Source organism: Hemicordylus capensis, chromosome 1 (genome assembly GCF_027244095.1).
Source record: "Hemicordylus capensis ecotype Gifberg chromosome 1, rHemCap1.1.pri, whole genome shotgun sequence".
Classification (NCBI taxonomy): Eukaryota; Metazoa; Chordata; class Lepidosauria; order Squamata; family Cordylidae; genus Hemicordylus; species Hemicordylus capensis.
In genome coordinates, this window is record NC_069657.1 from 403,780,660 (window position 1) to 403,797,543 (window position 16,884).

At 42.4% G+C, this 16,884-nt stretch overlaps 1 protein-coding gene across 8 annotated transcripts in view; it reads right to left on the reverse strand.

The window, feature by feature from the left end:
- The window catches only part of RBKS (ribokinase), a 96,320-nt gene that overhangs the window by 52,917 nt on the left and 26,519 nt on the right, over window positions 1-16,884 (reverse strand). For all 8 annotated transcript variants that reach the window (XM_053306088.1, XM_053306077.1, XM_053306018.1 and 5 more), the window contains 3 exons: window positions 12,739-12,871; window positions 7,411-7,474; window positions 4,666-4,728 (listed from right to left, as the gene is read on the reverse strand). In XM_053306088.1, the coding sequence (XP_053162063.1) occupies window positions 4,666-4,728; window positions 7,411-7,474; window positions 12,739-12,871 (260 nt within the window). The remainder of the gene's footprint in view (window positions 1-4,665; window positions 4,729-7,410; window positions 7,475-12,738; window positions 12,872-16,884) is intronic.

A 16,884-nucleotide genomic window follows, 5' to 3' on the forward strand; every position in this document is an offset into this window, starting at 1 on the left:
ACAAGGATCCTGGAGAAGGCATTCATGGGACATCCCTACCTTGAGGAGCATTTTCCCCACCCACCCAGGTCTCAACATCACAGCATCACCACCAATGTACAAACTAAATCAAAGTAAGGATTCATATTTATAATTATCTATGCAATGTCACCTGAAGAAGGCAGTGAGGCTTCATTCAAAACATGTGATGGGCGAAACAGAGCACATTTTCAGTATGAATTTCTTTCAGGAGTGGGATCACTGGCGATTCAGGGCCACTTCAGTGATACAGATTAATAACTTTCTGAACATTAGCAGTGAAAACATACTGCAGGGAATTGCTCAGCTCCCTGCCAGGCGAGTGGACAGAGAAATCAACATGTGTCGCTTTCTCACACGTTACAGGTTCAGTGCAAGACCATTTGCTGTATTCGCCATTTTTGTAACATATAAATAATCTTTATACTAATACAATGAAAATCTGTTCCTTTACATATACCTGCAGATTAGGGAAGAATGACTGAGATGATATAGTCAAACCAGTCAAAGTTATGTTCTTATTGAAGGTGAATCCCTACAGGCCTCAGATTCTAACTAGTTCAGAGTACTGCGGTTGTTTTCACATATAGCAAAGTCCAGAGTTTCTGGGTCTGGAAATGGATGTGAATTGTATTGTTCATGAGTACTGATCTGTTGTTCAACGGTTAAACAATCAGACAACAAAAATGATAGGGAGAGAGAGCTGAAGGAGGCATTAGCAGGCATGAGGTATTTGGACATTTGCAGTATGCGAGTATTGTGGGGGAGCTCACAGACAGAGCTACACCCACCAGTTGACCTTGGGTGTCTGAACACTAACAGAGCAAGCTGCTATTTCTTGTTTACCATGGAGAAGAAGAGTCCATAGAATTCTGCAGCCATGTTACGGCTGCAGGTAATGGGTGTGCCAAAGCACGGTCAGTCCTGTCCAGTAGCAGTAGCCTGAGGTTGCAAATTAAGCGATGCGGTCAGCTTGCTTCTTGCTCCACTTTTGGGTTTTGAAATCTCAGCATCAGCACAACATAAGGTACCTGAGTCACTCAAGATGCATCTAAACTGCAGAGTTTCAGTCAGACTTATTACCAAGGTTGAGCTTATGGTGTGTGTGTGTGTGTGTGTGTGTGTGTGTGTGTGTGTGTGTGTGTGTTGAAAGTGGTGTGATCAAGTCAGTTGAAATTGGCCAGCTGGTGAAATTACAAGGGAAGAAAAAGAATTTTAATTAATTAATTAAATTAATTAATTAATTATATCTATGTAAACCCCATTGGGAACTTTTGTTAAAAAGTGGGGTGTGTGTGTGTTTGTGTTCATTGTATAGTCATCCCTCACCAACTGTGTTTTTGAATGTATGTAAATGGGAAATTTTGACAGGTCTTGCCGACCGTGACCCAAGGGCCTGCTGCTGGCAAGTTTTTTTTAGTGATTTATTGGGGTGGGGTTGTTCATTGATTTGAGGGGGTTCAGAGATTTGATCTGCTCATTCCTCTTGCTGACCCTGCTGTCCCTTGCTGATTTAAAATGCCTTTGAGTGATTTTGGGGGGTTTGAAGAATTTCCTGAGGTCTGATCTGCTCATTCTTCTTGCTGACTCTTGAAAATATTACGGGGGTTTTGGTGATTTTTAGCATTTTTTTTTGTATTTCCCCTTTATTTTTAGGTCTTTTTGTGGCTGCAGTTCCTCTAACCCCATTTCCCATAGACTTTAATGCCTTGCCAACTGCGAATTTGCCAATGGTGAGGTTTTGCCGGAATGGAACTGTTGTGGTTAGCAAGGCATGACTGTATTTGTATTTGTAAAAGCAACAATGATTGGATTCACAGCAACAGAAGTACAACTCGACTTAACACAACAAAACTTTTCCACTTACACTGTCCTGCTACAGCTCCTTGTGGCTCTTGAAAGCTGCTCCTGATGGTTGGGGAACTATTCAGATTAGTATATCATGTTACACAAGATGGGTTCAAAGAACCCGGGCCGCCACCCCTCAGGGGCTGTGACTGGTGCCCCAGACACACCCCGCGTCTGACTTCAGATGTGTGGCCCCGTTTGGGAGTTAGATCAGCCAGTGCTGTGTTTGCAGCACGGCCAGAGCTGCTCTCCCTGCCTTTAAAAGGCAAGAAGAGTCACTCCGGCTTTGCTGCGAACACAGCACTGGTTGATTTAACTCCCAAATGGGGCTGCACAGTCTCGTTTTTAAGCTAAACCACGCCCCCACATCAGATGTGGGAGGCATGCCTAAACGCTCCCTGCGTCTGATGTTAGACGCAGGGAGCAGGGCCGCGGCGACAGCAGAACCCTGGACACAAAGAAATGCAGTGGAAATCAAGGGGAGACTTCCACAAGCAGAAGTGTCTTCCATTCATGCAAGGGTCTCTCTAGCTTGCAGCCTGTGTCTCCATGTGCTGATCTTTACTGGGTTGCATGTGGAGGTTTGTATAGGCAAATAGTGTTCTACCCTTGGTCTTAAGCAACAGATGCTGGGAAAAGTCAGCTTATCTGATTGAATTAACCAATACAGATATGTCTGTTTTCTGTTTATCAAACCTTGCTCATTTCTAACAGATTTAGCCTCTAGAAGAAAACACCACAGAATGTGATAAGGGATGACAGACATCAGTCATAGGTCAACCATCCATCCTTCCCTATTCCAAACTAGTAAGGCTGGATGAATGTTTTTGGATGATTTTGTAATGGCTAATCTACACTTAACTCACATGTAGAAAATGTAGCAACAACTTGAAACAGCTGAAAATGTAGTAACAACTTGAATCAGCATTGGGAGAAGGGTCAGCGCTGGGAAATGGTTCCATAAGGACCGTTGAATGCTGCAGGCCCCATTGATGTTCCCAGCCCCTTTTGATACCCCAACACACACACACACACACACACACACACACACACACACACACACACACACACACACACACACAGCTCTCCTCTCTAAAACTTCATACTGCTATGAAAACATATGGAGCAAAAATAGTGATTGGCAATTTCACTGGTAGCATGATGAGTGATCCAGTTGACCTAGTATACTTGGACTTCCAAAAAGCTTTTCATAAAGTTCCCCATCAAAGCCTCTTGAGTAAACTTAGCAGTCATGGGATAAGGGGACAGGTTCAATTGTAGAATGGTAACTGGTTAAAGGAGAGGAAACACAGAGTGGGAATAAATGGAAAGTTTTCATAATGGAGGGAAGTAAGAACTGGGGTCCCCCAGGGATCTGTACTGGGACCAGTACTCTTTAAATTGTCCATAACTGATTCAAAAGTTGGGATAACCAGTGAAGCGGTCAAATTTGCAGATGACACTAAACTATTTAGGGCAGTGAAATCCACAACAGATTGTGAGGAGCTCCAAAAGGATCTCTCCAACCTGGGGAAGTAAGCAACAAAATGGAAAATGTGGTTCAATGAGCAATGTAAACAAGTGTAAAGTTATTTACACTTGCTTACCTGGATAGCTTTAAGAGGGGTTTGGATAACTTCATTGAGGAGAGGTCTATCATTGGCTACTAGTTGGAGGGCTATAGGCCACCTCCAGCCTCAAAGGCAGGATGCCTGTGAGTACCAGTTGCAGGGGAGTAACAGCAGGAGAGAGGGCATGCCCTCAACTCCTGCCTGTGGCTTCCAGTGGCATCTGGTGGGCCACTGTGTGAAACAGGATGCTGGGCTAGACGGGTCTTGGGCCTGATCTAGCAGGGCTGTTCTTATGTTTTTAATGTATACTGGGGCAAAAAACCCCAACTTCACATAAACACTGATGGGGTCTAAGCTGTCAGTGACTGACCAGGAGAGAGATCTTGGGGTCGTGGTGGACAGCTCATTGAAAGTGTTGACTCAGTGTGCGGCAGCTGTGAAAAAGGCAAATTCCATGCCTTTTGGATAATTAGAAGGGGGACTGGAAATAAAACTGCTAATACTATAAAGCCCTTATACAAATCTATGGTGCAACCACATTTGGAATACTGTATACAGTTCTGGTCATCATATCTTTAAAAGGACATTGTAAAACTGGAAAAGGTGCAGAATAAGGCAACCAAGATATTCACAGGCCTGCAGCACCTTCCTTATGAGGCAAGGCTACAGCATCTAGGGCTTTTCCATTTGGAAAAGAGGTGACCATGAGGAGACATAGTAGAGGTTTATAAAATTATGGATGGAGTAGAAAGAGTGGACAGAGAGGAGGAATTTTTCTCCCCCTCACCTCTTGCCTGTGGGTATCTCAGAAGCATCTGGTAGGACACTGTGTAAAATGGGGTGCTGGACTAGATAGGCCTTGGGCCTGATTCAGCAGGGCTGTTCTTATCAGAACAGTTTTAAGTGTGTTTTTAATAGTTTTAATGTTTTTTTAAATTTTAAATTGTTGTGATGTGTTAACCTTTTTATTTGTTGTTTTTATTGTTGTAAACTGCCCAGAGACTTGTGTTTTGGGCAGTATACAAATGTGTTAAATAAATAGATAAACTGTAATTTTCAGTGAATATTAAAAACCACAATATAGCTCAAACCTAAGAACATAGCACAGACTAGGTTAGTTGGGCCTTCAGAATTCCAGGATAGAGTGTTTTGACATGTATTTCCTTTCCTTTCAGAATCAGATAGGAAAATGATAATTCAAGAATTCAGCATATCCCTAGATAGGTACCTTGACTATCGACAATGATTGAAGCAGCTCCAGTAGCAGCATCTTCTGTTTGACTTACAAATTCTGAAGGAAGTAAAACATTATGGTGAAATAATTAGCACAGCATTTTCAGTAAAATGATTCAAGTGACATGAGAGAATACTAGACTGAAGCCATGATCATCATTTTTTTTAAAAAAAAATGTTAATAATTGTTACATGTGTAGCAAGGCCAAAAAAACACATGGTAGATTACATCCACAAGACAGCAAATGGGCACTCAGCATTAATTAGTGTGGCTAATTCTCCACTTCAGCAAAAGCTTAGTTTAAGCACCGACCTTACTGTAGCCTACTTATTGTTCATATATACATGGCAGGGGGAAAAAACATTTGTATGACTATCACATATGATGAAGTTCACTTATTTTTCCATATCAACCTAGGGAAAAAACCACCTGTGAAGTGACTCTTTTAGTTCAAGTACGGAATACAGGGCTGGTTTGGATGACACCATCCCTGACCACTTGGTTAAGAAAGGGACGTGCTTACAGTGCGCCTGTCAGGAAGTCCTCCATGGACATCCTAATGCCCTCCTAACATGTTCCTTTATCATATGTGGGGGGTGGGGCAAATTTTAAATATTAAGATAAGGAGTCCCTTCACTCAATAAAGAGACTTGCTGGGAGGGTGTTGGGATGCATCCCCTTCCAAACTCCACAGACAGGGACAGTATTGTCCGAACTGGCTCCTTTCAGCACAAAAAGTCCCTTGCTGCATCATGCTAAGGGTCCAACTAGCTCAAAATCCCCTTTCCAACAGTGGCCAGCAGTGGGATTCAAGCTTAGAGGAAGTCCACAACCAAAGCACAGAGGCAATAGTTCTCCCATGCTGTTTGCCCTAGAAAGTGGTGTTCACGGGCATACTGGGGGGCATACAGACTAAGTCAGTCATGACTAAGCATCATTGAAATCAATGAGAGAAGTTAGTTACGATCGACATCATTACTTTCAATGGGACTTAGCTGTGACTAACTTAAGTCTGGATGCTGCCCACTGTGTTCAGTGGGATTTATTGCCAGACAGGGAGAACTGAAGGTTTAAATGAATAAAGGTAAGCAAATGACCAACATTATGCTGAATAGCATTAGTATGGAGCTGGGCAGGAAGATGAGATCTTCACAGACTTCTTCACAGTGTAACTAGTATAGTACTGTGTACTTTAGTGCAATGGATAGTGTGCGGATTAGAGTCTAGATTAAAATTTCAATTTACTATGAATGTAGAGGATGGTTTGTGTCATAGGAAGCTGCCTTATACGGAGTCAGTCATTGATCCATCTAGCTCAATGGTGTCTACACTAGTTGGCAGCAACTCTCCAGGGTTTCAGATGGGTATTTTCCACTTTCGTTGAAAGTGTTGACTCAATGTGCGGCAGCTGTGAAAAAGGCCAATTCCATGCTAGGGATCATTAGAAAGGGGATTGAAAATAAAACTGCTAATATTATAATGCCCTTATACAAAACTATGGTGCGGCCACACCTGGAGTACTGCGTACAATTCTGGTCACCACATCTAAAAAAGGACATTGTAGAACTGGAAAAGGTGCAAAGGAGGGCAACCAAGATGATCAGGGGCCTAGAGCACCTTTCTTAAATTCCATAACACTAAAACCAGGGGTCATCCCATGAAATTGATTGCCAGGAAACTTAGGACCAACAAACAGAAGTACTTTTTCACACAATGCATAATCAACTTGTGGAATTCTCTGCCACAAGATGTGGTGACAACCAACAAGCTGGATGGCTTTAAGAAGGGTTTCGATAACTTCATGAAGGAGAGGTCTATCAATGGCTACTAGTCGGAGGGCTACAGGCCACCTCCAGCCTCAAAGGCAGGATGCCTCTGAATACCAGTTGCAGGGGAGTAACAACAGGAGAGAGGGCATGCCCTCAACTCCTGCCTGTAGGCTTCCAGGGGCATCTGGTGCCACTGTGTGAAACAGGATGCTGGACTAGATGGGCCTCGGGCCTGATCCAGCAGGGCTGTTCTTATGTTCCAGCCTTACCTGGAAATGTCAGGGACGGAGCCTGGGACCTTCTGCATGCTAAGCAGCTGCTCTTCCACTGAGCTATGATTCTTCCCACAGCCAATATCATTCATCCTTGCATATATAGTTCATAAAATGAAAACCACCAGCTACTACAACACTATTGTGAGGACAAATGAAACACTTCAAGGAGGATATATTCAACATTTACTGTTTACATATGGCACAATCAAGTAACACACTTTAGGCTGCAATCCAATGCATACTTACTGAAGAATAAGTCCTGCAGACTTTAATGCAAATCTATGTAGATATGTATAGGATTGCAATGCAAGCCTAATTTACATTGGTGGTAGAGACTTACAGCACACACTTAACTGCAGAAAAGAAATCAACTGAACTTAAAGTGCTCAAATTACACTGGATTGAGCATCTAGCATTTCCCCCCTAAGTCTTCAAAACCCTTCACATGTGCCAAGGCAGGAGATGGTGAGTGCCTATGGCTATCCAGTGGATTCAAGACTGAGCTGAGATTTGAACTGATAGGCTTCCCAATCACATCTGACACTCTTAACCGCTACATTACACCAGGTCCTATACTTCACATCATTTTCAATAGCGCATACACACAAACAAAAATCTTGCAAACCATTCTGCAGTCTTCCACCTGTGCATTCTAAAACCTCCAATTAAAAATATGGGTTAAATGTTAAACTTACCAGTAGGAATCCCATTTTTCTTGAAATTTTGAATATAATCATTACCAAAGGAGTCCTTGCCAACCTAAATAACAAACATCAGCATTAAAAGATATATTATATTCTTTAGGTATGATACATTACACATTAATGTCTCATAAGGGTTACCTTAGAGAGTGCCTTCTTCTGTATGATCCCCATTGCATGTTGAGATCATCTGGAGAGGTCATCTCCAGTTATCACCAGTACATCTGGTAGTGACTCGGAACCGGGCCTTTTCTGTAGCTGCTCCTGGCCTTTGGAATGCACTCCCAGCAGATATGCACAGTTTAGACTCGCTGTTGGCCTTTAAGAGAGCCCTAAAAACTTACTTGTTTGATCTGACCTTCCATGGTTTTTAAATTGTTCCTAGTATTTTAATTTGTTTTAAATGGATTTGAATTGTTTTTAAATTATTTTTATATTGTTTTAAGCAGTGTGTTTTAAATGGTGTTTGTTTTTATGTCTTTTTAAACTTCTTGTGCACTGCCCAGAGCTTTTGGATGGAGTGGTCTATAAATTAAATAAATAAATAGATTATGATAATGATGATGATGATGATGATGATGATGATGATGATACATATATTAAAGCAGTGTGTTCCAAAATGCAAATATTCTATATACGCAAGAATAAAAAGGGATGCTCCTTCCATATTTACTATGAGTTCCAGAGATTATGGTTTCAGAAAATTTAAACATTACGAATCTTATTCAGCACTTCAGTGCTGCTGTTCTGTTTCACTATGTAGCTGCAACTCATAATTAGGATTCTAAAATGACTTGCATGGGATCTCTTTCACTCAATGGAGCAACTGAAAAATAAATGCAGCTTTAAAGAGTATTGCTAATTTCTCCCTGGAGCTTCAAGATGGCAGGCACTCCAGAGACAGATATGTTAAAATCATTAGCCATATTCATACATTACTGAAGGGAGGCTCCACAAACACATTGGAAGTCTGTTTGATGTTGTCAATTGGTAATCTGGTTGACATGGCATATTTGGACTTCTAAAAATCTTTTGACAAAGTTCCCCACCAAAGGCTCTTGAATAAACCCATCATTCATGGGAAAAGGGAACAGGTTAATGTGTGGATTGGTAACTAGTTGAAGGACAGGAAACAGAGGCTAAGAATAAATGGAGAGTTTTCACAATGGAGGGAAGTAAGAAGTGGGGTCCCCCAGGGATCTGTACTGGGACCAGTGCTTTTTAACTTGTTCATAAACGATCTAGAAGTTGGGGTAAGCAACAAAGCGGCCAGATTTGCAGATGACACTAAACTATTTAAGGTAGTGAAATCCAAAACAGATTGTGAGTAGCTCCAAAAGGATGTCTCCAAACTGGGCGAATGGGTGACAAAATGGCAAATTTGGTTCAACGTAAGCAAGTATAAAGTGATGCATATTGGGGCAACCCCCCCCCCCAAATTTAACATATAAAATGATGGGGTCTGAGCTGTCATGACTGACCAGAAGAGAGATCCTGGGATCTCTCTCATTGTAAGTGTCAATTCAGCAGTTGTGAAAAAGGCAAATTCCATGCTAGAGATCATTAGAAAAGGGATTGAAAATAAAACTGCTAATATTATAATGCCCTTATACAAATCTATGGTGTGGCCAGTTTGGAGTACTGTGTACAGTTCTGATCACCATATGTTAGGAAGGACATCGTCGAACTGGAAAAGGTGCAGAAGGGGGCAACCAAGATGATCAGGGGCCTGGAACACCTTCCTTATGAGGCAAGGTTACATCATCTGGGTTTTTTTAGTTTGGAAAAGAGGTGACTACAGGGAGGTGTATAAAATTATGCATGGAATAGAGAAAGTAGACAGAGAGAAATGTTTCTCCCTCTCTCACAACACTAGAGCCAGGGGTCATCCCATGAAACTGAAGGCCAGGAAATTCAGAACCAACAAAAGGAAGTATTTTTTCACACAACACATAATTAATATTTGGAATTCTCTGCCACGGTATGTAGTGATTGCTACTAGCTTGGATGGCTTTAAAAGAGGCTTAGACAAATTCGCAGAGGACAGGTCTATCAATGGCTGCTAGTCTGGTGGCTATAGGCCACCTCCAGCCTCAGAGTCATGATGTCTCTCAATACCAGTTGCAGGGGAGCAACAGCAAGAGAGAGGGCATGCCCTCACCTCTTGTCTGTGGGCTTCCCAGAGGCATCTGGTGGGACACTGTGTGAAACAGGATCCTGGACTAGATAGGTCTCTGGCCTGATCCAGCAGGGCTGTTCTCACGTTCTTATTAAGTCCTATCTGGTGCATAAATCATTTATTTTCCCTGATGTGGTCCTCATGCCTACAGTGTTTGTCAAGATGCTGTAAGTGTGCAGGACATATCAGGGGAAATAAGTGTTTGATGTGCTGGCCAGGACTTTTGGCAGATTTTTGGAAGCTGTATGTGAGTACAGCCTCCTTTCCATAATGTCTGAACATTTAAAATGCTATAAGATTTCCATGAAAACAAATAAACATTCAAGGTGAACTGTGCAAAACCAAATGTTATAACTGCATTTTGCACCAAAAGTTGAAACTTGGCCAAATTTAAAATCTAACTATAGCATATAGTAGTTTGGAACATGCCTTCACTTCATGTCATATTAAAAATGGCATAAAGGAGGGTCCCTGTTGCCAAGGCTAACATAGAGAACAGAGAAGATTTGGTGGGTGTAGACTAGAGCAGAATTAGACTAATAGTTCATCTATTAGACTGTCAATGACTATTAGACATTATGGCTACATACTACCTCCAGTTACCACATTTAGAAGCAGTAGGCTTCTGAATTCCTGGGATCAGTAGCAGGACATGCTTGCCTACAAGTCCCATTCTGAGCTCGCAGTGGCATCTAGGTGGCCATTTTGGGAAACAAGATGGACTTTGGGTCTGATCCAGCATGGCCTTTTGTTCCTGTCAATCCTGGAGTTCAGTACAAATTTAACTGTAGTGTCTGGAAGCAGTTTACCCAAATGCATATGGAGGGACTATTTCAGGCATCTCTGACATGGGTTAGATCACCATTACCTGCTCACCGAGGGTGTTCTGCATGGTTCCATGCATAAAAGTGGTTGAAAATGCAATATCTAATCATGTGTGTGTTATTTCCTCTTCAAAGACGTTGTTAAATTTCCTATTTGCTTCAAGTAGCTGATTTCCATCTGTTCCGGATATAAATTGTATGGCACCAATTTGCTGCGATCTGGGGACAGATCTCCATGGAAACAGGGCACTCAACATTAGGGGGTGGCTCCATTCTCATGCCCCTTGGATCAAGCATGTTGATAATGAAAGCCAGATTGGGGGGATGGGAATGCCATTGGCACTGGAATACACTTCAGATGTTGGGTCACAGTTTTTCAGTCTATAGTCCATCTACATATTCATATGTTTTCCTCTGAAGGGCTAAGTAATAAATTTAGAAAATCAAGCTAATTCTCCAGTTACATTCACCAATAATAACTGAAAGGCCATTCTAACATTCTGCACATACTCTCAAATTCTGAAAGAGGGAAACATATCACAAGCAAAAATAACATTTCTACAACCCTTCTATTATTATTCTTAAAACAGTATACACTCATTTCTCCATAGCTTACTCATATTTTTTTTCGGGCTTGACATCAATAATTTTTTTAATGTGTCACTGAATGCCTGTCATCACAATAGGGATCATTCCAATGGTCTCCAGAGGGGGCTCCTTCGGCCATTGTGACTGGGGGGTGATGGAAGTTGCAGCCCAACAACATCTGGGGACTCAAGTTTGAGGATACCAGGTACAGAGAATCAAAATATACTTGTACCTGCAAATTAATGATGCTGAAAACAAAATTCTTTGCAGGCATCGCTTATACGCCATCTGCTTTGCATAACTAAACTCTGTGACTAACCTTTTGGGTGCACGTTTCCTCTTTTTATAGCATAGACGATTCTGTTACTAAAAATAACAGATCCAGTACGATACAAGGTAAACAAACTGGAAACATAGTTTGGAAGCCAAATTACATCTTCAAATGTGTCAGTCACACATAAATTCACAATATCATTTAAATACAACTCTTGTATTGTTTTGGAGGATTCATTCACATGCCAGTCATGTATGTACATTACTAAGCAGTACAGAGTGGATGTCACTATATAAATACCTGCATATCTCTTCATTTTTTCAGAGCAATAAGAAAATGTTACTATAATACGAAAATGTTTAATCCAGTAGCAGTAAATGTTTTACAAGAATCAACATGAGAACCACCTTATGTTATTCTTTTAGCGTAAGTCTTTTTGTAACACAATCAACCAGGTGTGAAGCATTAAACACGATTTTAATTTTGTGCAAGGAGCATCAGAATTTGGCAGCTCAGGATACCATTTTAACTTCCTTATATGCGTACATGAAAGCAGCTGTATATGCTGCTTCTTGTGTTTTACAAATCCAAAGAAAGCTTTTGCATTTTAACATATCAAATCTGTGCGGATTTCATGATGTTTAAATACAGTGGCTGACATCCTCACTAACTGTGTGGAAGGGCTGTATTTAAAATGCCTCCACAGTGTTTAGTAATCCAGGGACCTGCTATGTGGGTGGGACAGTTTTTACCAATCTCTCCTTCCTCTGAAATCATTCTATAGCACACAAAAATATGTCCCTGAGAGCTGCACAACCCTCACAGACATATTTTTGTATGTTAACGGGTGCTTCCAGGGGAAGAAGAGATTGGCAAAAATTCCCCCACCTACCCGCAAATTCGTCCACCCACCCGCACAGTGGGAACACTGTGGGAACACTATGGAGGTGATTTGCAGGTAGCATCCTCCACAGTCAGTGAGAATGTCGATGAGTTAACATAGAGCAAGATATCCAATGTGTGAAAGCCTGGTCTGGTAATTTGCTCCTGATGTGTGCATTTTTGTAGTAAGAAGTTCATACTATGGCAATTTTATGACAATGGAATGCTAGGTACTGAAAATTTAAAAGTGCAATCCAACATATGAGCTAATATATGAAATAAAGGGCAGAGGAATTATTAGAATGTTCCTCTCCCCTTTATTTCTTTTGCTTGTTGGTTTTAAAAATAAGTTTATAGTTGTATTCAGTGACTGACGTTCTGTGCAGTGGAATGTCAGTGACAGGGCTCTGCCAGGGCTGCTGTACAATGTGAAAGATGATGTAGCTTGATGGGGCAGCTGCAGAATGACTTAAAACAGCTTCTGGGAAGTTGCGCAATGCAACTTCCTTTGGAATGTTGACCAGTATTAATATTTTAGACAAATGTGAAACCAGAATCTCGAAGTCAATGCTCACCTTGCAGATTATTGAGGTTTTTGCTCCAAGTCGAGCAGCTTGAACACACTGGTTGGCGCCTTTCCCCCCAAAGCCAGTGAAAAACTTGTGCCCATGTATGGTCTCTCCCAACTTTGGAAGACGCCCTGTAAGACTGTTGCAATGGGGGGGGGGGGGAGAGACAAAGTTTGAGTGAATTAACAACTGAAGCCCTATAGAATCGCAGACATAAGGATTACAAGCTGATCATAGTGCATCTTAGTTATGCATATATCAGGGCCTAAGGTACAACCTATAGCAATCTAGTGTTAAGTGGTAGGATGTACTCTTCATCATTATAAAGCCCCGTATTCAATTCTCCCTTGCCCCAACAAGGACCACAAATAAATAATAATAAAAGACAATTCAGCTAGTGCACCAAACTTTTTCTTTAATTGACTCATCACAGGGAAATGTTCAAGCAGGACCAGAAAGTCTAACCCCTCTCTGTCAGGCTTTAAGCGTGGATTGGGGTGGGGGGGTGGGGGGAGGAGAGGAGCTTCATTGTCTTCAATGCCACCCAAGACTGTAGGAAGCAGGGTGAAGGCAGCCAGCTAACACGTGCTTAGAAAACACTGAGGGTCATGGGGTGGGTGAATGTTCCACATGAAGAGAGAGAGAGAGAGAACGAACCTGGAGGCATGCCTTCCCAGTTTCTCAGGAACACTAGTTTTGGGATTCAACAAAATCTGTCTAATTTTCACTTCTCACATAGGGACTGTACTACCCCAGTCCCATGTGGTATGAAACAAACTGCATATTCCAAATTCAAAAACTATTTGTTTAGTGAAAGCACATCTCCCACTTTTTCCCCTCACAGTATATATTCAAAGCAGTTAAGATTTCAATAAAATAAAATAGTTAATAAAAGTAATATATGTGTATAACACACATTTTCAATAAAACAATAAAGATACAGAATCAATTACAAATAAATGATACAGTTGTATTGAGCAGCTAAAAACATTTCCAATCATCAGCTTACTAATGATCAGACCACAGCATCCCTTGAATCCAAGCCTGGGTCATATGCAGGAAGGCAGAAATTGACTGAGCAGACAAGCTTTTCTAGGAAGGACATTCTACAAATGGAGTGTCATGATCAGAGTTCCCTCTAACAGGGATTCCCAGATGTTGTTGACTACAAATCTCCAGCCAAAGGCCATTGCAGCTGGGTATACTGGGAGTTGTCATGAACTACGTCTAGGAATCCCTGTTAGAGGGAACACTGGTGGTGATCAAGAAGTCTCATCTTGCATACTTATTTATGGAACCTCAGAAGGCAGGGAGAGTGGAGCAAGACAGGGATAATGTTGATCTACAGTATGTTAGACTATGAGCTGGGTCTTACGATCAGTGAGATCCAGTTTGGGACAGTGAGTGGGGAGGGAGCCCTGGGCGGCCGGACTGGCCGCCCACACGATTGCCGGCTCCGTGAGAGAGCCGGCGGGGGCTGCGGGAAGCGGGGGCTCCCTCCCTGCTCACTCTGCAAACCCGGGTTTTAGGGAGGGCTACCAAAGTGGGTGACCCGCTTGTAAGCCACTGGCCTTGCCTGCGAGCCCGGTGGTTTACACAGTCAACAAAAATCGGGCTAGGCTCTCCTAGCCGGATTTTTGTTGATTGTGAGAATAGCCCCTATGTTAGTTTCCTCCCCCTGTTAGAGATCTCACTTTCTTACTTCACAGTTATCCTCCTGTTGTTGTCCTTACTGCAGTGTCCCTTCCCAAAACTCCTCATACTCTCTAATGAGGTGAAGTTTAGAAACTTGCTTGCCCTGTCCACTTACCTTGCCTTCTAAGAGATCAACCAGTTTTACACTTGATAAGAGTTATATCTAGAGATATCGTTTATGATGTGTTCAGATAAGAAAACAAACACATTGTAGGTAACTACCATACACGGCCCTCTCTATTTTCTTACCTCTTCTTCAAATGCTCACCTCCTACAGTGATGCAATGGCCCTTACTTCTCCCCCCCCCCTTTCTTTACTACTTGAAAAGAGCCTGTGATGTAGTGCTCATTAAGAGGTGACTTGGCATGCACCATAAGTTGTATGCCATTCAGCTTACTGGCGGACAAAGCACAGGGTGGCAAGAAGCTAAAGTTCTGGTGAGCTCAGGTGATCTCCAACTTCTTCAGCAGAGGCTGCTGAGAGAGTATGCTGATAAGTTATCTCCCCCAACCTTGGCTGAATTTAGGGCAGACTCATTCAGCCTGCTAGTGGTGGAGGCACAAGGTAGCAAGAAGCACAAGCTCTGGTGAGCCTGTGGTGATCTTTGATGTCTTCAGCACAGGCTGTTGAGAGAATATGCTGATGACCTCTTCACTGTCACTCAGGTACTTTGCACATATTTAGATCCTTTAATCTTCCCCCATAAATAGTTTTCAGACCCATAACTGCTGCCCTTCTCTCCACCCCTGCCAATATGGTAATAAAAATTGCAGGGGGACAGAGGACTCAAAACTAAATATGCAGTACAGATGGACCTCATTATCTGTGGATTCCACATCTGCAGATTTATGTGTCTGCGGTTGGGAAAAAGATATCCAACCTTGGCATACATGGGGAGTGGGGACGCTGACTTCGCGTATCCACGGGTCATTTCTGGCCGCTATGTTCTTTGACAGAGCCACAAAATGGCTCCCGTCTTTGTTCACACACACACACACACACACACACACACACACACACACACACACACAGATTTTCGGCTGATTTGGGGGCTCAGCAGAACTCAGGGAGAGCAGCAGAGCACGGTAAGAAGCTCCCCCCACCCGAAATTCGGCCAATTGTTGGCCAACCGGCAACCTAACCCCCGCGATCACATAGGCCCAATTAATCAATATTTGTGGTTTCCATATCTGCGGCTACAGCCTGGAACAGAACCCCCATGAATATCGAGGTTCTCCTTACTGTCTTCACATATCTGAATGGCTGTCTCCTTGAAGAAGTAGCAGACATGTTCTCTCTTGTCCCCTGGTGGCAGGGCTGGAGCCAATAGGTTGAAATGGCAAGGAAGCACATTTAGGTAAACCTTAGGAAGAATATCCTAACGGTAAGAGCTGTTTGACAGTGGAACCATATCCTTCATACAGCTGAAGGCTCTCCTTCTTTAGAGGTTTTCAATCAAAAGCTGGACAGCCATCTGTTCAGGATGCTGTAGCAATTTCCTGCACTGAGAAGATGGCTGAACCAGAAAACCTCCAAGGTCCCTTCCAACTCTAACATGCTATTATTTCATGTCCTACTTTACTGTTTTGAAAGAATCTGCTTTTAAGCCTAACAAATATTTTGATGTCATTAGGATGGACAAGACAAAGGGAGAAAGAGGAGGTAAAACCCCAGCTTATTGTGCTTAAGAGTTCAACTCACTATAATGAATGGCTACATTTCCTAGGACAGTGATGTTAAAAATACCAAGTCTAGAAACTGTGTTGCTGCTGAGCAGGTTACTGTCATGTTTCACCACAGGGAATGAGTTAAAATCAACTCTACAGGATTAAAAAAAAATAAAGTACCTCCTACCACTCTAGATAGGAATGGATGCAGCACGCTTCACACTTATTGGGAAGGAATGCCTTAACACTAACTAACAAAGATGTAATGATGAAACACTGCTGTAGACAGGCCAGATGAGTAGCTGGAAAGCTGATGGCATGAGAGGAGAGTTCTGAGGTGGTAGAACAAATACTGCAGGCCATGCAGGGATGAAAGGGGCAACAATTCAAAGGGTTTTCAGCCAAGAAAACGGCAGGGAACATCACAAACCCAAAAAACAGGCAGAGACACGTAGCAATTTCTACAAAAATGTTGGTTTCCAAATAAAAGGAAGATAGAAGAAGTGGATCTTGAGAAAACAGAGCTGGCCAGATAAAAAACAACATACAAAAAGCAGCATCTTGAACTGCTGTCAAACTGGCTAGCTCCCCTCCTCCCCTCCCCTCCTATCCTTGCCCATCAGAGCAGTGGTGAAGTAGTGAACAGCTGCCAGCTGGACCTGCTAGTGTGCCTATCATTTTCTCCATAATGGCCAGATTCAGCAATGGTTCCTAGTGTCCCCATCCCACCCTTGCCGCTTGGCTAGTGTTGTCATCTGTTCTGGTTCAAGTGGTGGTAAGGGTGATCAT